The sequence below is a fragment of the Falco rusticolus genome, chromosome 13 (genome assembly GCF_015220075.1).
Source record: "Falco rusticolus isolate bFalRus1 chromosome 13, bFalRus1.pri, whole genome shotgun sequence".
Classification (NCBI taxonomy): domain Eukaryota; kingdom Metazoa; phylum Chordata; class Aves; order Falconiformes; family Falconidae; genus Falco; species Falco rusticolus.
In genome coordinates, this window is record NC_051199.1 from 305,423 (window position 1) to 327,578 (window position 22,156).

A 22,156-nucleotide genomic window follows, 5' to 3' on the forward strand; every position below is an offset into this window, starting at 1 on the left:
TTTTCTCATAATTATTAATTATTATTATTAATTGTTGATGTTGTGGTTGTTCTGAGCCTGCTGGGCTCGGCGCGCCGGCACCACACCGGCGGTAACGCCGCGCCCGCCTTAACTTATAACCGATATTTATAATAAAGAATTTGGAGCCAGCCGGAGCGTGCCGACCGCATCGTCTCTCCCAGCGCCAGCACCGCGCCTCGGGGGCACCCGGTGGGCGACCACCCCCCCAAAACGGGCGGCCAGTGGCGTTGGGGGTGAGCAGCGAACCAGAAAACACCAGTGCGAGGCGATGCCAAACCACCGCAGCGTGGTGGTGATGCCGGAGCCAGCATCGCTCCGGCACTGCCCGGAGGAGCTCAACAGGCAGCTCTGGCGCTGGGTTTGGTGGAAAAAAAGGGGATTTTGGGTCCCTGCGTTGGTCTAAGGGGGGGGATGCGGCAGGTGCTGGGAGATTTGGGCGCGGGAGCCACCCGGTTCCATCACCCCGCGCTGGCAAACGCGGTGACGGTGATGGACCCGAGCCGGGACCGGTGTTTTGGGTTGAGGGGGGAGCAGCGCGGCTCCGGCACCGGGAAGTCACCCGGATTCGCCAGCACCGGGAAATCCCCGCCGGGATTCGGGGGGCGGGGTTCAAGGTCACCCCCCACCCTCTGCCAGGAACCGGGCGCGTCCGCCGCAGGGCTGGCAGCCAGCACGGCGCGGCGCCGGTGACGGTTTGGCCAAAGTCCCACCCGCCTGCTCTCCAACACCCCGGGTTCGAGCCATTAAAATCGGGGGAAATGGGGAAAGTTCTGGGCTTGGGGTGGGGTTTTTTGGGGTTTTTTTTGAGCCGGGATATTTGGGGTTTGGGGCAGAATATTTGGATTTTAGGGCAATGTATTCCCAGATTTGAGGTGGGGTATCCCCATTTTTGGGGCAGGATATCCCACTTTTGGGGCAAAACATCCCCACTTTGGGTCAAAACATCCCCATTTTGGCGCATAACATCCCCACTTTTGGGGCAAACCTCCCACTTTTGGGGCAAAACATCCCCACTTTGGGTCAAAACACCCCCATTTTGGGGCCAAACACCCCCATTTTGGGGCCAAACATCCCCACTTCTGGGGCCAAACATCCCCACTTCTGGGGCAAAACATCCCCACTTTGGAGTCAAACGCCCCCATTTTGGGGCCAACCCCCCCCACTTTGGGGCCGAACCTCCCACTTTTGGGGCCAAACACCCTCACTTTGGGGCCAACCCCCCTACTTTGGGGCCAAACACCCCCACTTTGGGGCAGGCTCTCACAGGCCACGACAGCCCTGGCACGCGCCGTCAGACGCCGCGTTCGGAGACCAAGACATCAAGAGTTTTGTGTTTATTTGTCTACATTCAGCTGACTCCAGATGTCCTGCCTGAGGGATCCAGGCATACAAAACCCACTCTTTCCCACTGGTTTTTAAAATAAAATCTTCACTTATAAAACTGAAAACACTAAAGCATTAAAATACAGAAAAGCTCGTTTAACTCACTTCACAAAAGCATTAACGGAGGACATATCCCTTCTCTATTTAAAGCCACGCCGCGTTCGCGCCGCCACGTCGATTTTTAAATAGAAAAAGGATACGGAAATCGTATGAACTCCAAAAAAAAAAACCCAAAAAAAAACCAAAAACAAAAAAAAAAACCCTCGGAAAAAAAATAATCCTATTTAGACAAAGTTGTAATGGCAACTAACAAACCATTAAATACAGAGATGCCCAAAATACAGCTAAGTATGGAATTACAGGTACTCAACCATTAGTGACCAGTATCACAAAGAGCACTGCAACATGGAAACGGGGGGGCCAGGGGGGCTGGTTGGTTTGGTTTTTTGTTTGTTTGTTGTTTTTTTTTGTTTTGTTTTTTTTTTTTAACGTGTTTACCGTGAGGCGATAAAACTGAATATTCCAAGGGTGGTGGAGCGCGGGGGGGTAAGAAAGCCCCGCGCCCGCGGGGAGGGGGAGCAGGGGCGGCTTTATCTGTACTGGTAATTCATGCTGTGGTCGTTTCTGCCGTAGCCGCCTTGGGACGCTTGGTAGGAGCTGGGGGGGCCGCTGTAATTTTGGCCTGAGCCGGGGGAGTTGTAGTTGGACTGGGAGGAATATCCACCTGCGGAGGGGGAGAAGGGGAAAGAAGCTCAGTGCCGACGGCGGCGTCAAAATTAAAATAAAAAATAATTATTTAAAGGTAGAATCGGAGCTCTCGCGCTGAGCCGGGACCCGCTGCCACTCGCAAATAAAAAATACTCTATCGGGACGTGTCGCATACTGACCTTGCTTACCTTGGTACGAGGACCCTCCGCCCCCAGAGCCTCCCCCATAGCCACCGTGCGAGCCGGTGTTGTAGGAGGCACCTCCCGAGTAGTTATTTCCTCCGCCTCCGCGGCCGCTGTTGCCACCGTAACCTGTGAAGGGAGAGTGTGGTGAGCGTGGCGAGCACGGTGAGCGTGGTGAGCAGGGCAAGCACGGGGAGCACGGGGAGCACAGCGAGCACGGGGAGCACGGTGAGCACGGGGAGCACGGGGAGCATGGTAGCTCTGCCGTCACCACACACGGCCAGAGGTGCCGGATCTGCAGGAGCGAGGGTCGCCCCAGGCAAGGCAGCTGCCAGGAGCCGAAGCCCCCCACCCCAGCCCCCTGGGGTGCTAAAAGCCCCCGCGGAGGGGCCGGCAGCGGGATCGGCCGCGGTGAGCGCAGGATCGGTGCTGAGCAGCGCGCCCAGCCCCAGCACAGAGAGCCAAGAACCGATGGTGAAACAGCAACGCGGAGCGGGGGATCCCCCCCGACGTCAGAGCAGGGCTCGGGGGGCAGCCGGCGGGTTTCCCGGCCTCGGGGTGAACTCATCCAGCCCGATCAGCCAATGGATCGACTCATGGATCCGCTAAGGGATCCGCTAATAGACTGGCTAATAGATGGGCTAACGGATCAGGTAATAGATGGGCTAACGGATCAGGTAATAGATGGGCTAACGGATCAGGTAATCAGTCCAGTAACAGATCAGGTAATAAAATCAGTTAATCCATCAGGTAATGGATCAGGTAATAAATCAGCTAATGGATCAGGTGATAGATCAGGTAATAGATCGGGTAAAGGATTGGCTAACAAATCCAGTAATAGATCAGGTAATAGATCGGGTAAAGGACTGGCTAATAAATCAGGTAACAAATCAGCTAAGGGATGGGCTAGTGGATCAGTAACGGATCACCTAAACCCTTCCATGACGTCATGCCCTCCCGGTTCCCAGAACGGCGGGGTGGTTTGGGCGGGCAGGGACCCTCCCCCCGCTCCAAGCCCCCCTCCCCCCCCTCCAAGCCCCCCTCCCCCCCCGCGGGTCTCCCCGGCGCCTCCCCTCCCCCTCCCGGGGCACGCACTGAATCTACTCACTGAATTTACTCTCGTAGTTGTAGTCGGAGCCGCCGCCACCGGGCGAGTTGTAGGAGTTGGAGTAGGAGGAGTAGTTGCCCTGGCCGTGGTTGTAGCCCTTCTGCTTGCCCTGCGGCGGGCCGTAGTTGCTGTACTGGTTTTGGTTGTAGGACTGCTGCTGCTGGCCCTGGTGGGACTGGTACCCCGAGCCGTAGGAGGGTTTCTGCTGCCCCCCGTGCTGCTGCTTCTTCCCGCCGTGCTTCGGAGGGACGGGCGAGTTGTAGTTATCGCCGCCTTGGTAGTAGGAGCCGTAGCCGGAGGAGCCGCCGCCGCCGCTGCCCGAGTTGGAGTGGCCGCCGTTGCTGTAGAACTGGCCTGGACAGAAAGAAGAGCGTCAGCGCCGGCAGCGCTCGGGGCGGCACGATAGGCCAGGACCAGCCTCGGGGCTCCGGCGTTTTAATCCGCGTTACAGCAACTTAACGGCTGTTACTTCACCGCTCCGACAAAAGCAACCCCATTCCCGTACTGGGGGGGCGATGCCGCCGCCGCCACGGCTTTACGCAATGAGCCGGTGGTGACGCGGTGAGCGATGCACGCGCAGCGAGCGATGCACCGCTCCCTCCGAAGGCGGCTGCTCCCCCCGCGGTTACCCAAACCCTCCGGCGCCTCACAACGCTCCCGGTTGCGACCACCAGAAGACCCGGGTTGATTCTATTTACCGGCAGCGCCACGGCCAAGCTCTCGGAACGAGCGGAACGTCGGGGCGCTCCTCACGCCCGGCTCAGTGTCAGAAAAGTTGCTCTGGGGTCGGGCTCGCTGAGTGCAATCCCGATTTTTCAGGAATAAAAGCCGCTAGGATCGAACCGCAAACCGGCACCAGCTCGGGGAAGGCAGCTGCACCCCCAGGAGAGGGCAAGATGTGCCGGCGCCTCCTTAAACGGGAGGAAAATTTAGGGAAAAAGGAGGCAAAGAGTAAAATCCCGTGCCCTTCGCTTCCCAGGTCCATGCGGGACCACTGGGATGGCTCCGGGTGAAGCCAAATCCCAGCTTGGCTCCGAAATCCGGCGCGGGTGCAGGGAGGAGCCACAGCCCCCTCCAGCCCCTCGCCTTCAATGTTTCAACCATTCCATCGCTTCTGGCCTCCTCCCCCTGCGCTAAAGCCAGACCTTCCGCCACATCGTTATTTCCCCCCCTCCTTTCCCGCAGATCCTGCTTCCGCGGCGCGGCAGCGATGCTCCGTAATAAACGTCTCTCCGGCCAACAGTGCCACGGGGGGAGCGAAAGATTTCTCTGCCAAGTGACGCCCTGCTCCGTCCATCCGACTAAAATCCCCGTCTTTGGTGCCGGGAAGGAGCGCGGGGACCCCCGAGGCGGGCGGCACGGCCAGCACCGCCCAGGTCAGTATTTCTGGGATTCCCGTCTCATACCAGCGCCTCGTATTTAACTAGGAACCCCAGCGCCCTTTGCCGGGGGCTTATCTGGGGCTTTGCCCAAACCAACGCTGAGGATGGCAGAGAGCCAGTTGCCAGGGCGGTTACCCGGACGGGCAGGCGCAGAAGGACGGGCAGGTGCCTAAGGACACGCAGACAATGAAGATGGGCAGGTGCCCAAGGACAGGCAGGCGCCTAAGGACGGGCAGGCGGCCAAGGACCTAAGGACGGGCAGGTGATTAAGGACGGGCAGGTGCCCAAGGACGGGCAGGCACCTAAGGACACACAGATGCTTAGGGACGGGCAGAGCAGGCGCCCAGAGACAGGGCAGACGCCTAAGGACTAAGGATGAGCAGGCGATTAAGGACGGGCAGGAGCCCAAGGACAAGCAGGAGCCCAAGGACCTAAGGACGGGCAGGTGATTGAGGACGGGCAGGTGCCCAAGGACACACAGATGCTTAAGGACAGGCAGAGCGGGCGCCCAAGGACGGGCAGGTGGCCAAGGGCCTAAGGACGGGCAGGCACCTAAGGGTGCACAGACGCCTAACGGCCAAGGACGGGCAGGTGATTAAGGACAGGCAGGTGCCCAAGGACACACAGATGCTTAAGGACAGGCAGAGCGGGCGCCTAAGGACGGGCAGGTGCCCAAGGGCCTAAGGACGGGCAGGCACCTAAGGACGCACAGATGCTTAGGGACGGGCAGAGCAGGCGCCCAGAGACAGGGCAGACGCCTAAGGACTAAGGACGGGCAGGCGATTAAGGACGGGCAGGTGCCCAAGGATGCACAGATGCTTGAGGACAGGCAGAGCGGGCGCCTAAGGACGGGCAGGTGATTAAGGACAGGCAGGAGCCCAAGGACCTAAGGACAGGCAGGCAATTAAGGACGGGCAGGCGCCCAAGGATGCACAGATGCTGAAGGACAGGCAGAGCGGGCGCCCAAGGATGAGCAGGTGATTAAGGATGAGCTGGTGCCCAAGGACAGGCAGGTGCCCAAGGAGCTAAGGACGGGCAGGCACCTAAGGATGAGCAGATGCCTGAGGGCTAAGGACAGGCAAGCGATTAAGGACAGGCAGGTGCCCAAGGACGGGCAGCCAATTAAGCACAGGCAGGTGCCCAAGGACACACAGATGCTTGAGGACGGGCAGAGCGGGCGCCCAAGGACGGGCAGCATCCCCACCTCCTTCAGGACAGGATGTCCTCCCTTGTATAAAACCTTTTTATCTCCAGCAATACCTTTCTAAAATATAATCTGGCTGGCTTTATTATTAATTACCTGCTAAACAGCTTGGACTTTTTTTCCTTTAAATGCGCGTGGTAGCTCAAGAGTTTGGGGGGGGGGGGGGGGGGCGGTTTGTTTGGGGTTTTTTTGGTTTTTTTTTTAGTTTTGCCAATTTCATTACCGAGTTAACCCCAATGCTGCTGAGCCCCCCAAGTCCAACCCGCGGCACGGCGCAGCCCGGAACGGCGACAAAGAAAACGCACTTTTAAACCCCCCACCACCACCACCCCCCAAATCTCGTGGCAAGAAGAAAGGGCCGAACACTCGGAATCCGGAGCCTCGGGCCCAACTGCGCCGTTACTCCCCGGAGTTGGAGTTCAGCGGGTGGTTTAAGCGCTCCGGGGAGGCGACGAGGGTTTGGCGGCGCCGGCGCTTTGCTGTCAGCCCTCGAGGCTCAGCTCCAGCGAGCCCGTGGGTCACGTTCAGCAAGGACTCCAGGCGTTCCCAGCGGTTGTGTTTGACGCTAACCCCTAAAGCCTGGATTATTTATTGGATCAGGATCGGAAGCACGGTTACAATACCTCGGAGGGTACGCTAGCTACCAGCCACAACACGTCCCGGCCCTCCACGTTCATCCACCAGCGTGTTACAAAGGACGTAGGGTTAAATTTCGGCACACACGAGTCCACGTACAAGTCAAACATTCGGCATGCTTTAAAAAAAGAGGAGCTGGGCCGTACTAGATTCAGAGATGTTGAAAAGTCTTCCCAATATCGAGAGGCGTGTACCCAACAGCTGGGATTTATTAAAAGGCTCAAATTTTGTACAAAACCTGCTGTAAATTAAGACAAAGGTCGGTTTAAAACACTTCTTTAAAAATAAAGTAATGCTTTCCATAAAAAAAGCAAGGCTGGGCTTTGTGGGGTTTTTTTGTTTGTGCCTTTACGCTGAACGGAGCCGGCTTGGAAATTTGTGCCAAGTTGCACAAAAAACGGTCCCGGGTAATCGGTTCCCCCCGTTGTGTACATCGATACGACCAAGTTCAAAGGCAAATCACAATAAAAACTGCCACTGTCTTAAGTTCTGCAGGCTAAGAGAGTTTCAGACAAGCTGCGGTGAAAAGCCACTGTTGAGGGGACACGGCACGGACACTTTGGGGGTTGGAGTTGGAGAAAATTGGAGTAAAAAGCTGTTTTGTTTTTTTGTTTTTGTTTTTGTTTTGTGCAATACTTTTTAGATGCTCTAGGAAGACCCAAAATCATGATAGCCGTAGCAGTCTGTGAAAAAGTCACCTACAAAAGGGGGAGACAGAGCAGAGAAGAAAAATTAGAATTCTTTTGAAGATGGCAAAATGCGCCACATCTGCAAGTCGCGTTTTAGATTTCTCTGCTCCTGTCACCCCCCAAGGAAGGCGCCTTCTCAAGACCAATCGCTGGGTGTTTTCAGGAAAAGTCACAATCAAAAGCGTGGCCGATAGCTTCACGTGGCTTAAAGCAGAGAAATTTAAAAGAGTCACGGTTTTCGAGGAAACGTGAAGTCACCTGGATGCGCGCTTTTAACTTTTTAACGAGTACACGAACCGCCTTGCCTTAACTTCTCGTTCAAAAAAACCAAAAAAACAAAACAAAACAAAAAAAATACTACTACGGAAATCGAAAAATTCAATAGGACCCCGTAAAGGGGCTCCCAGGTACGCGCGGGGCGACCCAGTCGGAGTTTCACGCTCCCAGCAGATCGACGGGTTTCGCCAGGAAAGGCGAGAGAAAAAGAACAAAAGCCAAAGGACTTACTGTAGCCCGCCGTCGCCGAATTGCCGCCGTAACCGTAGCTGCCGTACCCAGCGCCTAGAGGAGAAGAAAAATATTTCAATAAAAATGAAACCGAGGCCAAAGCCAGCTCACCAGGGCTCGGGGCGCTCGGCCGGGCGCCGGCAGCACCTCACCTGCATTCATGTAGCCGCCGTGGTTGCCGCCGAAGCCGCCCCTGCCTCTGCCGCGGCCTCGGATGTTGCCACCTCTGCCGCGGCCGCGCATGTTGGGCGGCGGGGGCACCTCGTTGTGCATGGGGCCGCCCATCCCGAAGCCGGGGTTGTGCTGCTGATGGGGGTGGGGGAGGGGGAAAAGAGGGAGAGAGACGTGTCACCCGGCTCCCAACCGCACCGCTGCAACCCCCCGGGGGGGGAAGGCACCTTTGGGGCGCCGCGCGCCTCCAGAAGGGCCGTCTCCAGAAAACGGAGCGTGTTTTCTCCCAGACCGGTGGGGGGGGTGGCTGCTCGCAAGCCCGGGAGGAGACCCTGGGTCCCCACCCCCGCAATTCCCTCCCCTCCCCCAAAAGGGATCCCACGCCGGGAGCAGTGCCCAAACCGCCGCCGGACTTACTTTCACCGCAAACTTGGGGCCCCCCCTGGCCGGCACCGGCGCTCTCTTCTTCTTGTTTTGCTCGATGGCAACGGGAGCATCCGGGAACAACTTCTCCAGTGCAGCCAGAGCCGCGTAGGCTTTTGCCACCTTTTTATTTGATCCGGCTCCTTGGAATTTCTGCCCGTCCACCTCCACCTTTGAACGGGATGGAATCAGGGCACGTGAGCGGGGAGGGCAGGGACAGAAGCCACCGCTTGGAAAAATCAACATTTCTTTTGGGTCTCGTTTGGCTTTTCCCCTTCCCCTCTTTTGGGTCTCGTTTGGCTTTTCCCCTTCCCCTCTTTTGGGTCTCGTTTGGCTTTTCCCCTTCCCCTCTTTTGGGTCTCGTTTGGCTTTTCCCCTTCCCCTCTTTGGGTCTCGTTTGGCTTTTCCCCTTCCCCTCTTTTGGGTCTCGTTTGGCTTTTCCCCTTCCCCTCTTTTGGGTCTCGTTTGGCTTTTCCCCTTCCCCTCTTTTGGGTCTCGTTTGGCTTTTCCCCTTCCCCTCTTTTGGGTCTCGTTGGCTTTTCCCCTTCCCCTCTTTTGGGTCTCGTTTGGCTTTTCCCCTTCCCCTCTTTTGGGTCTCGTTTGGCTTTTCCCCTTCCCCTCTTTTGGGTCTCGTTTGGCTTTTCCCCTTCCCCTCTTTTGGGTCTCGTTTGGCTTTTCCCCTTCCCCTCTTTTGGGTCTCGTTTGGCTTTTCCCCTTCCTCTCTTTTGGGTCTCGTTTGGCTTTTTCCCCTTCCTCTCTTTTGGGTCTCGTTTGGCTTTTCCCCTTCCTCTCTTTTGGGTCTCGTTTGGCTTTTCCCCTTCCTCTCTTTTGGGTCTCGTTTGGCTTTTCCCCTTCCTCTCTTTTGGGTCTCGTTTGGCTTTTCCCCTTCCTCTCTTTTGGGTCTCGTTTGGCTTTTCCCCTTCCTCTCTTTTGGGTCTCGTTTGGCTTTTCCCCTTCCTCTCTTTTGGGTCTCGTTTGGCTTTTCCCCTTCCTCTCTTTTGGGTCTCGTTTGGCTTTTCCCCTTCCTCTCTTTTGGGTCTCGTTTGGCTTTTCCCCTTCCTCTCTTTTGGGTCTCGTTTGGCTTTTCCCCTTCCTCTCTTTTGGGTCTCGTTTGGCTTTTCCCCTTCCTCTCTTTTGGGTCTCGTTTGGCTTTTCCCCTTCCTCTCTTTTGGGTCTCGTTTGGCTTTTCCCCTTCCTCTCTTTTGGGTCTCGTTTGGCTTTTCCCCTTCCTCTCTTTTGGGTCTCGTTTGGCTTTTCCCCTTCCTCTCTTTTGGGTCTCGTTTGGCTTTTCCCCTTCCTCTCTTTTGGGTCTCGTTTGGCTTTTCCCCTTCCTCTCTTTTGGGTCTCGTTTGGCTTTTCCCCTTCCTCTCTTTTGGGTCTCGTTTGGCTTTTCCCCTTCCTCTCTTTTGGGTCTCGTTTGGCTTTTCCCCTTCCTCTCTTTTGGGTCTCGTTTGGCTTTTCCCCTTCCTCTCTTTTGGGTCTCGTTTGGCTTTTCCCCTTCCTCTCTTTTGGGTCTCGTTTGGCTTTTCCCCTTCCTCTCTTTTGGGTCTCGTTTGGCTTTTCCCCTTCCTCTCTTTTGGGTCTCGTTTGGCTTTTCCCCTTCCTCTCTTTTGGGTCTCGTTTGGCTTTTCCCCTTCCTCTCTTTTGGGTCTCGTTTGGCTTTTCCCCTTCCTCTCTTTTGGGTCTCGTTTGGCTTTTCCCCTTCCTCTCTTTTGGGTCTCGTTTGGCTTTTCCCCTTCCTCTCTTTGGGTCTCGTTTGGCTTTTCCCCTTCCTCTCTTTTGGGTCTCGTTTGGCTTTTCCCCTTCCTCTCTTTTGGGTCTCGTTTGGCTTTTCCCCTTCCTCTCTTTTGGGTCTCGTTTGGCTTTTCCCCTTCCTCTCTTTTGGGTCTCGTTTGGCTTTTCCCCTTCCTCTCTTTTGGGTCTCGTTTGGCTTTTCCCCTTCCTCTCTTTTGGGTCTCGTTTGGCTTTTCCCCTTCCTCTCTTTTGGGTCTCGTTTGGCTTTTCCCCTTCCTCTCTTTTGGGTCTCGTTTGGCTTTTCCCCTTCCTCTCTTTTGGGTCTCGTTTGGCTTTTCCCCTTCCTCTCTTTTGGGTCTCGTTTGGCTTTTCCCCTTCCTCTCTTTTGGGTCTCGTTTGGCTTTTCCCCTTCCTCTCTTTTGGGTCTCGTTTGGCTTTTCCCCTTCCTCTCTTTTGGGTCTCGTTTGGCTTTTCCCCTTCCTCTCTTTTGGGTCTCGTTTGGCTTTTCCCCTTCCCCTCTTTTGGGTCTCGTTTGGCTTTTCCCCTTCCCCTCTTTTGGGTCTCGTTTGGCTTTTCCCCTTCCTCTCTTTTGGGTCTCGTTTGGCTTTTCCCCTTCCTCTCTTTTGGGTCTCGTTTGGCTTTTCCCCTTCCCCTCTTTTGGGTCTCGTTTGGCTTTTCCCCTTCCCCTCTTTTGGGTCTCGTTTGGCTTTTCCCCTTCCCCTCTTTTGGGTCTCGTTTGGCTTTTCCCCTTCCTCTCTTTTGGGTCTCGTTTGGCTTTTCCCCTTCCCCTCTTTTGGGTCTCGTTTGGCTTTTCCCCTTCCTCTCTTTTGGGTCTCGTTTGGCTTTTCCCCTTCCTCTCTTTTGGGTCTCGTTTGGCTTTTCCCCTTCCTCTCTTTTGGGTCTCGTTTGGCTTTTCCCCTTCCTCTCTTTTGGGTCTCGTTTGGCTTTTCCCCTTCCCCTCTTTTGGGTCTCGTTTGGCTTTTCCCCTTCCCCTCTTTTGGGTCTCGTTTGGCTTTTCCCCTTCCCCTCTTTTGGGTCTCGTTTGGCTTTTCCCCTTCCTCTCTTTTGGGTCTCGTTTGGCTTTTCCCCTTCCTCTCTTTTGGGTCTTGTTTGGTTTTTCCTTTTTTTTTTTAATTATTTTTCATGCCCACAGACAATCCCATGGGTTGGAAGAGTTCAAGGTCAGGGCGGATGGGGGGCATTGAGCAGCCTGCTCCAGGGAAAACATCCCCCCCCCCCCCCCCAGCTAAACTTCCCCAAATCCCTTCCAACCCAAACCCATTCTGCCCTTTCATAATTTTTGGACTCTTCTTTTAGGTTTGGAAGTTTGAGATGCCTGCGCTGGGATGAAGGCACAGCGGGGGAGAAAGGACCAGAAGCCGCCTCACCTCCATCACAAAGCGCTTGTCGTGGCTGCCGCCCGTTTCCGAAATCAGTTCGTACTTCAGCCCGCGCCTTTTCTCGTTCAGCTCCATCACGGGGTTCTTGCCGTGCTTCGTCAGAATTGGTCCCTGCTGTTTCACGTTCTGGAAGTGGAGGAGGGGGCGATGAAACGCCAAGAAAGACCCTCCACAGCCCCCCAAGTGGCTTCCGAAACGTGTCACTTTGAAACTGCCTTGGCTTGGCACAAGCTCGCCCGGCGTCTTCGCGCTCCTAAATCCTTACCGTGACGGTAAGGGGAGCGCACGGCGCATTGCCACGGCTCGAAGGCGCTTGCCATGGCGCCCTGAGACCCCCCAAGCCCGGCCCTGAGACCCCCCCCAGCCCGGTCCTATGACCCCCCAGCCCAGCCCTGCAACCCCACCCCCACACTGTGACCCCCCATCTCGGCCCTGTGAGACCCCGACCCGGCCCTGCGAGACCATCCCAGCCCTATGACCCCCCCCCCAGCCCCGGCCCTGCAAGGCGCCCCCCAGCCCAATGGCTCGGGGTGGCCCCTCTCCCCTCTCCCACCACGCTCACCTCCGGGGTCTGATCCGCGGGGGGGGACGCAGCAGTGGGCGTCGAGACAGTTTCTACTACAGGCGGAGGAGCGGTGACGACGACCGGTTTCTGTTCCGTCTCCTCCGCCGATTCGTCTCCTTTCCCAGACTCTTTGCCCTCCACCCCCGTGGGCAAACCCATGTCTTGCAAGACCTGGAGGAAGGAGAGTCGGAGAAGTGGGTGAAGAGCCCTCGTCTGGACGAGCCGCCGGCGCGTGCCCGCCCCGTTTTGAGGGTAAAACCTCCAGAATGTTCTCGTGAATCCTCTTGCTGACCCTGCTCCAGCGCCGGGCAGGGCGCAGAGGCCACGCGGTGCCCACGCCGCCTCGGCGCTCAGCTCCCCCCCTCGCCTGCCCCGAAGGGCTGGTGACATTTTCCGCGTTTGGCGGCGGTGACCAGCCCTCAGCACCCTCTGGTTGCCCTCTGGAGATGTCAGCGTGGAACCGTCTCCCCCCTGAGCGCCCCGCCACAGCGAACCGACCCAGGCGGCTCTTACCTTCACCGCCACGTGCAATTTGGCCGTCTTTTTGGAAGGTCCCGACGCCTCAAACGTGCTGCCGTCGATTTCCACAGACATCGTAAAGATAGGAGCATGAACGGGGCCAGTCTGAGAGACCAGTTTGTACTGGAGCCCAGGTTTTAACTGGTTTAGTTTCATCAGCGCGTTCATGGCCTGGGGAGGTTCGAGTTTTTCCTCTGAATCGAGAGAAAGGGGGGAAAAAAAAAAAAAAACAAACCAAAAAAAAAAAAAAAAAAAAAAAAAAAAACAAAAAAAAAACCCCAAACAAAAGTTGGCGGATGTTTTCACCTCTCTCCAAGCAGCACAAGCCATTTCAGACAAGTTCTGATCTCGGTTTTTCCTCCTTGCGAGGATTTACGTCAAAATCCGAGGGCGTTCAGGTTTTGCTTTAAAACCCACAGCCCCCGTCATCCCCAGGCCCAACGCCCCCCGGAGCAAATCCGCAACCTGCCCCCCCCCCCGCCTGCCAACAGCCCCCGGGCCGCCCTTTGTACCTACCTCTCGTTAACTCAATACCTTTTTTCTGAATCTTCTTTTTCTTTTTGCTGGGTGATTTCTCCTCTCCGTCTTCCTCCATCGGACGCTTCATGGGGGTGACGGCGTACGTCGTGCTGGGAGGGATCTGGACTGTAACGATGGTTAGAAAAACCACCTAAGCCTTCTGGTTTCCAGCAAAAGCCTTTTGCCGCGTGAGCTGGGTGTTTTGTTGGGGTTTTTTTGGTTGGTTGGTTGTTGGTTTTTTTTCAGTGGGTTTTCTTCCCCAGCGAGTACCTACCCGTATAGTCAACAGGGTTTTCGTTCTTTGGTTTCTTGGGCATTTTGGAAGGTAGGGGATCCATCCCCAAGACTTTGTGGAGCTGGCCAAAAGCAGCGAGTCTCAGAGCGTGCTAGAAAGATGAAACGTGTGTTACTGGGAGGCGCAAGCGGCCGCGCCGATCTCCGTTCCCTGCACAGTTTCAGACAGGAACATTCTACCCACCCCTACACAGAAAAATCCTCATCGGTTTAAATAGGACTCTCTGAATTTTGCCAAGTTGGACCCAAAAAACACGGGTCACGGCAGGAGGTCACTATTTAAAACCTGATAACTTTGCTTCTGGTTGGCCAAGCTACAAAATTCCTTAGCGGTGCGGGACCCATTCGTATCGCTTTTACTGGACTGGGTATTAAAAAAGTTAACACCGACCTCCGTGAGGCGACTATTCTACCGTTAACCAATACGGGAGTTCAGAGGCAGTGGGACTGGTGAAGTTTTCGTAACATCTGTAGTCAAAACTATACCTGAGCACTCTGTGTGATATCTTCCCTTTGTTGTCTGTCTAGATGCCCAATAGCATCAGTGGCTTCTTTTTCACAAGGATCATAAATACCAGAACCATCTGAAGGCAGGAAACAAGGAAGATATGCAGAGAATTATCCTGGTGTTTCTAAAGAAACTAAACTAAGTATTCCCTTGGCATCAATCAACACTCATCTCTCGAAGAACACGGACCGACACGATCCATCCAACGTCCAACATTCTGAAACTGGCCTGGGCTAATTTACACGTACGAGGAGCGGCGAAGCTGGTCGCCACCGCTCAGGAAACCAATTTTACGCTCGGAGAAAACTGGCACCTCGCTCTACAGGGTTGGTGGTTTTGGGGTTTTGTTTTGTTTTGTTTTTTCTTAAATCATGGGTCCGTAGCTCTGAACAGACGTGCCCTAAGGAACAGCGAGGTACTGTAGTACCCGTGTGTGCTGGGGGGGCTTTTCCGAGCTCCGAACCTTGAGCCACGCGCGCGCCACCAGGGATTTCTCCAACGCTAAGGCCAGGTAACCGCGCCTCTGAGCTTCAACCCCGTCTCTCGTTTCGGCTTCGCTTTGAAATGTAAATGCAGAGAACCACCTAACCTGGCATAACGATTCCCGAGGCGAGGCATTCCAGAACCCTCCTCAGCGCCTCGCCGGCGCCCATGGGTCTGTTGGCCGTCCCGATGGATTTCTCGCACAGCAGCTCTAGAGGCTGAAAAAGGACGGTTTGGAAGTGAGAGACATGCCTGCGGGGACGGCTGGAAGCTGCTGCAAATTCACTCAAGGATTTACAACGTCGAGAACCGCAAAACCCATCGAGGCGTTTACATCCCAGCCAGCCGCTCGCGTGTCTTTTCGGGGCGGAAAATTTTCCTCACGCCGCCCATGTCTACCAGCTGACGGCAGGGGACGGAGCAGCGGCACCGAGAGCGGAAAAATGAAAGGAAAAAACCACAAAAAAAAAAAAAAAAAAAAAAAAAAAAAAAAAAAAGGAAATTACCCATCCTCTCAGCGGCGCCCACGTAGGAACCCGAGTACACAGGTCTCGCAGCACTCGTATCACTATGACACACGACTTCAGCCCGTTCGCCCTGGCCTAGGAAAAGAAGCAGAAGCGGGGCGGGCGTTCAACACGGCACCCCCGGACTGCCGGCTCGCGGACAAATTCGTTTTTTTGCGGTGCTACTTTGTCAAGGGTAAGCGGTATGTCGCGTTACCATCTTACGGCTTTGCAATGGTCGCGTACCAAAGGCAACGTTACTCTTGACACAAAGCAGCAGCTCTGCGTCCACCCTTTAGAAAAAAAAAAAAAAGGTTCCTTCCGAACGTTTAATTCGCTTAAGTGCCTCTTTAGCGACTGTACCGCCGACAGACGCTAAGTTCAGCACATCTAGTTACCATCCGCCGTTAAAAGTATTTTAAATATATATATAAAAAAAAAAAAAAAAATTAGTCAGCCCCTTAATACTTTTACGAATTTTCTACTTAAAGACAAATATAAGAACAAAATGCAAACCTGGAACCACTTGGCGTGTCGCAGTGACGCCAAGGCAGCAAGGCATTTCTGCCTGTCCAGAACGTCCGGGGAGTCGTTGACTGATAGCGTTTCTATTCGTGGATGGAATAAGAAGACAAGGCACAGTTTGACCAAGGGGGTTCTGTCAGGCGGCGAGGGGACGAGGCAGCTTCCTAACGGGCAGCTGAGGCTCCCAAAAGATCCTGATCTACATCCCGTACCCGGGAAGGCTGGGGTCTGCAGTGCGCTCGCCTAACGGCCTCGCTTCGGAAATTAAAACTGCAGAGGGGGCGGGGGACAAGGTCAATTAACGGGAGACAGAGCAATAATCTGCTCTCGAGGAGGAGCCGGGGCGTGGAACGGGATGGGAATCCTTTACGGCTCGCACAAGGCCGGTGATGGAGCAAGGGAGGTTTTGAAATCATTCCCCGCTCCGGCGTTCAGAGCGCAGCTTTAGCAGAGGAGTTTGGGGGGGTTTGGGGGGTGGGGGGGAGCTTTGGGAGGATCGAGGGAACCCCCTCCGCCCAGAAGGGTTGCCTGCCTTGGCCCCAACCCGTGACAGAGAGCGTCCTGTTGGTCAAAGGTCCAGCGTCCCTAAAATTGACAAACTAGAAGGCTTGGTAGACGAGGTCAGATATCAAAACCATAGACAAGTCAAGAGAGCACAAAGATACCTTCCAGTCTGTGCTGCAGCAAAACTGAAGATATGGTTCGAGGGGGGGAAAAAAACAGTAACATTCTTTGAAAACTATAAAAAAAAAGCTCCAAAGTTTCTGAAGACCAGGGTTTTAGATAAGGCTAGTGCACAGAGCCAGCGGCTGGAAGCCGCCGAGGCGACAGCGCCGTGCCTCCGACACGGGACCCGTCGCAATCCAAGCACCAAAACCACCAAACCGCCTGCCAATTTTTAATTCCCAAGGGAATTAACAGGAGAGCGGAGGGAGAAGCTAACTTTATCCAAAACTCTGCATCGCTTCCTGGCATTCGGAACTTTTTAAGCGGATAAAACAGACCCAGAGCACCTATCATTCTTGCTGCAACACAAACTGCCCGGCACATCCAATTTCATGTACATGCAAGTCATTTAACAAGAAGCCTTCGAGGTTTTTGTTTTATTTTTGGTGTGGTTTTTTGGGGTTTTTTTTGAAAAAATGTATCCGGTTTATATTTTTACGTCACTGTGCAGGCCACTCGCATGGCTGGGTACAAAACGAGATTAATACAACGAGATGACGTATTAGTGAACTCAAGGCCCAAGTGGAAAAAAAAATAACAGTAATAAAAAAAAAAGATTAAAAAAACAATTAAAAAAAGAGCAAAATACCCTCTGAAAGGTGCTACTCAGTTTCGGAAGCTCAGGCCAAATAAACCGTAACCGTGATGTCATGAGGTTGGCCGTCGCCTTACTGAATTTTGAATTTACGCGAAAATAACGATCGCCGCTTCGGCTGAAACTGAAGAGCACGCTTTACCCGTGGAATTAGCCACGGAAACGTACGGGTTTCCAGCCGGCTGTGGGCCGCTTCCAGCCTTCCATACCTCCAGCTAACTGTTTTTCCATTTCTTCTCTGACTACGGGCGACGTCAAGTGGATGGTCAGCGTCAACGGCGGCTCTTTCGTGTTCTTAATGACAATAGCGGCATCGCCAACCGACTGGATTATTTCGTATTTGTCTTCGGTGATCGCCTGCAAGAGAACCGTGCCGTTTAGCAAAGGCCCGGCTCGCCCCCGAGCGATGGGGCACGTCCCTTCCCCGCAGTGCCTGCGCGCGACGCTCCGGCTACGAGAGAAATCCACGGAACACGGCAAATCCAAAGCCACGTGCCGACAGAAATTATTTTTCCAAAGAGACGGAAAAAGGGTATCAAAACCAGTGGCATCGGTGTCTTTTTTTATTATTATTATTTTAAAATACACTTTAAAAACACCTGGGTTTTTTTTTTTTTTTTAAATCAATTCCGCTCGCTCCGTAGCAAGCGCCAGCGAACCTGGGAAGGTTTTACGGGCGGGAGGTTTTTACTCACAGCAAGTTGTACTCCGAGATTGTCAGCTACTTTCTCCAGGAGATCCGTGGTGGGTTTATCTTTGCACAAAAGAACCAGCTCGAGATCCAAGTCCCCCTTCAGCAACAAGCCTTTGGCTACCAGCCCCACACGCATCACCCCGCGCAGGGTCCTCGTCAACTGCTCCGTGGCCTTCTGATCCCTGCAAGCGGAGGGGCCACCGTCACCGCGGCTGCGAGGCCACCAAAGCCACCCGAGCCCCAAGCGGATCCGCAGGGGAGGGATCCCTAAGGATTACGTGCCACACACCCCCCCCCCCGTAGGATTTGCTACACCTGCCCAGGAAAATTCGCCATTCCCCTGAAATTCCCAATTTCCCCAAATTCCACAGCCAGGGAAAAGGACTTTTTTTACACCTTTGGCGAGCGGGTTTTTACTCATCGAAGCGCAAAGGACCGCGACGCCCGACAGCGCCCTTCGTCCGCTGGCGTTCCTTACCCCCCTTCCTTGTTTTCCTCATCGGCCGCCGTCTCCATGGACTCTGTTTCTGGCTGTTCCCCACCGACTTTTTCCTGCTCGTCGATCCAGTCGGACACAGCCTTGAGGGCTCGCTCCGTGTGGGAGACCATGTTCTGAACGGCCTCCAGCTCCTCCTGCGTCGGGTAAACGGCCGAGTGCTTGGCCATCACGTGGCGGTCGTCGTTCACAAAAATACGCATGGGTCGCTGGAAAGGGAATTCGGGACAATTTTAGAGGGCCCCGCGCAACGGCGACCGACCTCGCCAGCCCGCAACCTCCCGCTCCTCACCATTTTGGCTTCTGAATGTCCGCCCAAGCCTTCCAAATGGGCTTATTTAGATTCTTCCACCAAAAAGACCGTACCAGTCCCACGCTCCTCCGCGATCTGAAAGCAAAGGAAAGCCGGTGAGCGCCGCTCCGTCCCCGCAGCCCGCCCGCCGAGCGCGCGCGGGACCGACGACGAGAACTGGACGCAAGAACCGCCATTAGAAGTAGGCAAAGTCGTTAGTGAAAGCCTCGTTTTCTGCTCCTGAGGACTCCGGGGATGATTCTTCAGAGCTGGGTTAAGCACCCAGGGTACGGGCTGCAGCCCCGCGTGTCCCCGCACCAGGCAAACCCTTCGAGCCGTTCCGCCGCGCCACCTCCCCGAGACGCGACGACCTGGGCCCATTTTCCCTCCTACTTCTCACTCGTGGCCGTAAATCTATTATCTCAGCTCCTTCCTCCCCAAAGGCTTTGCCAGCAAAGGTGGGTTTTTCCAAAGCTCCTGGTTCTAAACCAAAGCGGATCGAAGGTAACGCACACACTGGAGCAGCTGGCACCAGGAAAATATAATTCCATGAGGTGCAGAACCAAGGGGGCCAGGAGAACCCCGGCCCAGGGGGCCAGGAGAACCAGGCTGGCACTGCCTGGCTGCCAAGCGTGGCGATGGTTTTCATTCACCCACCTCAGCTCCTCGTAAAGACCTCTCCGCCACGTGCCGCTTCTCACCCCAAAATTCGGCCCCAGAGTAAACAAGCCCGCTTCTAATTAGGACCGAGACGAGCCCAGTAGCTGCCGCCGAGTCTCTTGACTTACTTTCTCGGGAGGCAAGAGCATCGACGTCCACCAAGAACCCGGCGAGGGGTTCAAAACGCCACCTCAACCCACCGGGATCGGCTTTTTCGGCCCTGGTAACGCCGTTTCCCCCGCCGTTGGCGTCAGAACCCACAGTCACTCGCCCGACGGTCGTTAACTTGACCGAAGTTATTTAATAAACCGCTCGCTCTCCCTCCAAGCGAAGCCGCGCAGGGGCAGCCGCGGTCCTGGTGTTTTGCGGCACCGCAGAGAATTGCCAAGCAGGAGGGAGGCAAAGGAAGAGCCTCGGCGCCTGACGATGATGAGGGTCACCACCACGGTACACCCGAGCACACCTCCGCACCGCCTGGTAACTCCGGCTTTCGGGAACACGGCCAGCGAACGTCAACCGCGCCGCGATTCCTCCAGAGCTCACGACCAAAGCCCCGTTTTCCCGGGAGTCCTTCCACGGCGGGTGAGTTTCACCGGGAATGAGACCGGAGCGACGCTCGCTTTTGCTTTTTTTCCCCCCACCAGAACACGCCGCGAGCCGGCCCGTTCCCGGCCTTGCCGGTCATCGCTACCTCCGGCTCGCAAACCCAATGTTTTCACTTTTTACGCTTCACAGATGACACAAACTGCGAGTAAGCCCGGCCAGTTTGAATAGAAATTATCCAGGGTACTGGAATAATAATAAAAAAGCTGATTAACTGCCCAAATACTCAGCGCTTTGCCGAAGTAACGCTGTTACCACTCTACGAGGCAAGGCGAAGGGCAGGAATCGGGACCCTGCTGGGACACTTTGCTTTACAGACAGAGCTGGGACGCGCGACCCAATGAATTTTCTAGGATAAAGTTGGGAAAACTCGTTCCCTCGAGCTGCCGGCGCTGCACGGGCTCCCGTGTCCTACGGACTTGGTATTCCACGGCCCAGCAACGCCTCCGCTGCCCACCCTGCAAATATTTACGCACAGGATGATTTCGGTGGGGTTACAACTCAGGATTTAATTGCAATCAAACCCAGAGGTTAGCACCCGCCGAGCAGGGAGAATTACCTGCGAGAAGGCACGAGGCAGCTTCTCGTGCTTGCGGGTGCCAGGCTCCCGATCCGCTGCTGCTCGGGACCGGATCCCCAGGAACCTGTACGCGCTGTACGCAGTTATTTTTCTGAACCCGCCCTTAAATTTCCTCCAAGCAAGGTAAGAAGCAGTTGAAATCCACCCTAGCGAGGCAGTTGTCCCTACAGCAGCCTGCGCCACGGGAGCCCCAGCTCCTGCAATTCCTACGGACGGCGGCGAGCGCTCTTCTTGGGACCACTGGAATTTGTTTCCAGCGAGAACCCAGGAGCTGATGCTGCAGCATCACAGGATTCGCGCTTCTTGGGGGGGGAAAAGAACCACAGGAGAAGTTAAAGAACGCATGAACGGGTTCCACCGCACGCTGCTCCCGACGCCGCTCGTCGCTCAAAATCTGGGAAAAAGGAGAAACTTTGAGATTCCACCACTGCCTGAAGCCTGGCCTGCTCCGCTCCCCCCTTCCTACCGCTTCCACCACCCGCTTGGTTTCTCCAGAAACTTTCCGCTGGATTCCAGCCCTCCAAGGGTGGGAACAGCCTCCCCGAAACCCGTGTTTGGGGAGGGGGGTGCAGAGGAACGACAGAGGAACGCAAGAGGTCGGCACTCCTGCCCTGGCTGCTGAAGGCACAGGGAGAAGCGCATCCCGTTTTGGGGAAGCTTCTACGTTTTGAGTGAGAATCGGTGGGTTTTGGGGGGGGGGGGGGGGCGGAGCGGAGGGTGTTTGTAGCCTGTCCTACCTGGATGGGAGGGTGGCAAAGCCATACCGCCAGGGCAGCAGCCCCCCCTCGCAGGGATGCTCCTGCGGGTCTGGGGGCACCGAGAGCATCTCGCCCCCCCCCACAAGGTGCCTGCCCCACCGAGGGGGCGGCGGGGGCGAGCCTGGGGTCTCGCCGAGCAGCGGCGGCAGGGCGGCAGGCTCTTATTTGTTATTTTTCCTCTTTTTCTGAAGCATCCATAAGCCGGCGGCCGATATAACGGGCTGGGGGGGGGGGGGGGGGGGGGACACGGCGGGATAAACCCTGCAGAGGGGAGTCGGGGGTCCCATCCCCACCAAAAAAGGGGGGGGGTTGCCCCCACTCCATGCACACCCCCCTCCCCCCACAGCCCGTGGGGCCACCATATGGGGAGAGGGGGGAGGCGCGACCCCCCAAGGGCCCAACCTCTCCCCGCACCCACGCGTGGGGGGTGGGGGTGGGGGGCGCCGCCGCCATTTTTAGGCTCGGCGAGAACAAAGCGGCGGGAAATGGGGGGGGGGGCGCTCACAGCGCGACCCCCCTCCCCCCCCCCCCTCCGGCGAGCCGCGACCCCCTCCCCACACCCTGAGGAGCGGCTGGAGGGCGGGGGGGGCGGGGGGGGAGGGGGCGATGAGGCGCGGCCCCCCCCTCTCCCACAAGGCCGAGCCCCCTCCCCAGCCCTCCCCTCACTCACCCCCGGCCCCAGGGCCGCCCGCCGCCATTTTGTCTCCACAGCACAATGGGCCGGCGGGGAGGGAGGGAAGGAGGGGAAGGGGGTTGGGTCGCCCCCACACACACACGGACCCCATCCCCCCCCCAGGGCCTACCCACCCTCCTCCGCGGCCCGGCCACCCGGGCCCGCCCCCCCCCGGGCCCGCCTCGCCCCCCCCCCCCCCCCCGCCGCCCTGGGGAGGGGGGGCCCCGGCGCGGTTCCTACCGGGAGGGCCTGGCGGCGGCGGGGTGAGGCGGCGGGGCGGGGGAGGGGGCGGGCCGGGGGGGGGGGGGAGGGGGCTGCCGGCGGTGGTCGCTGCGGCCCGGGCCCGCGGCCTGGCCGCCGTGCGCTGCGCGGTGCGGCGGGAGCCAGACTGCAGCGCGGGGGGCGGAGCCGCCGCCGGCGGGGGGCGCGGGGGGGGGGCGGGGGGAAGGGGCGGGGCGAGTGGCCACGTGAGAGGGGGCGGTGGCCAATGGGGGAGGGAGGAGGGGGTGACGTGGAGGGAGGGGCGGCGCAGGCGCGGGAGGGAGGGGCGCCATCCTGCGGCGGGAGCGGGGAGCGGCGCGGGGAGGGAGGGGAGGGCGGGGCCGGGGGGGA

The 22,156-nt window shown here is 56.6% G+C and overlaps 1 protein-coding gene across 7 annotated transcripts; it reads right to left on the minus strand.

Moving 5' to 3' along the window:
* Positions 1-1,340: 1,340 nt before the first annotated feature.
* ILF3 (interleukin enhancer binding factor 3) lies at positions 1,341-21,840 on the minus strand. Of its 7 annotated transcripts, none has more exons than XM_037407152.1 (20): positions 21,785-21,840; positions 18,271-18,366; positions 17,961-18,187; positions 17,484-17,664; positions 16,998-17,145; positions 15,459-15,550; positions 14,943-15,038; positions 14,543-14,654; positions 13,932-14,029; positions 13,426-13,537; positions 13,167-13,277; positions 12,627-12,826; positions 12,111-12,284; positions 11,537-11,674; positions 8,409-8,585; positions 7,973-8,123; positions 7,821-7,874; positions 3,403-3,756; positions 2,292-2,423; positions 1,341-2,128 (listed from the first exon to the last, which is right to left on the minus strand). In XM_037407152.1, the coding sequence occupies exons 2-20, from the start codon at positions 18,271-18,273 to the stop codon at positions 1,995-1,997; spliced, it is 2,694 nt and encodes an 897-aa protein (XP_037263049.1). In that variant the 5' UTR covers positions 18,274-18,366; positions 21,785-21,840; the 3' UTR covers positions 1,341-1,994. The 7 variants fall into 7 exon arrangements, with proteins under 7 accessions (XP_037263049.1, XP_037263047.1, XP_037263045.1 ...); XM_037407150.1 differs by having other exon boundaries at positions 2,301-2,423; positions 7,973-8,126; XM_037407148.1 differs by having other exon boundaries at positions 7,973-8,126.
* Between the last annotated feature and the right edge of the window lie 316 nt (positions 21,841-22,156).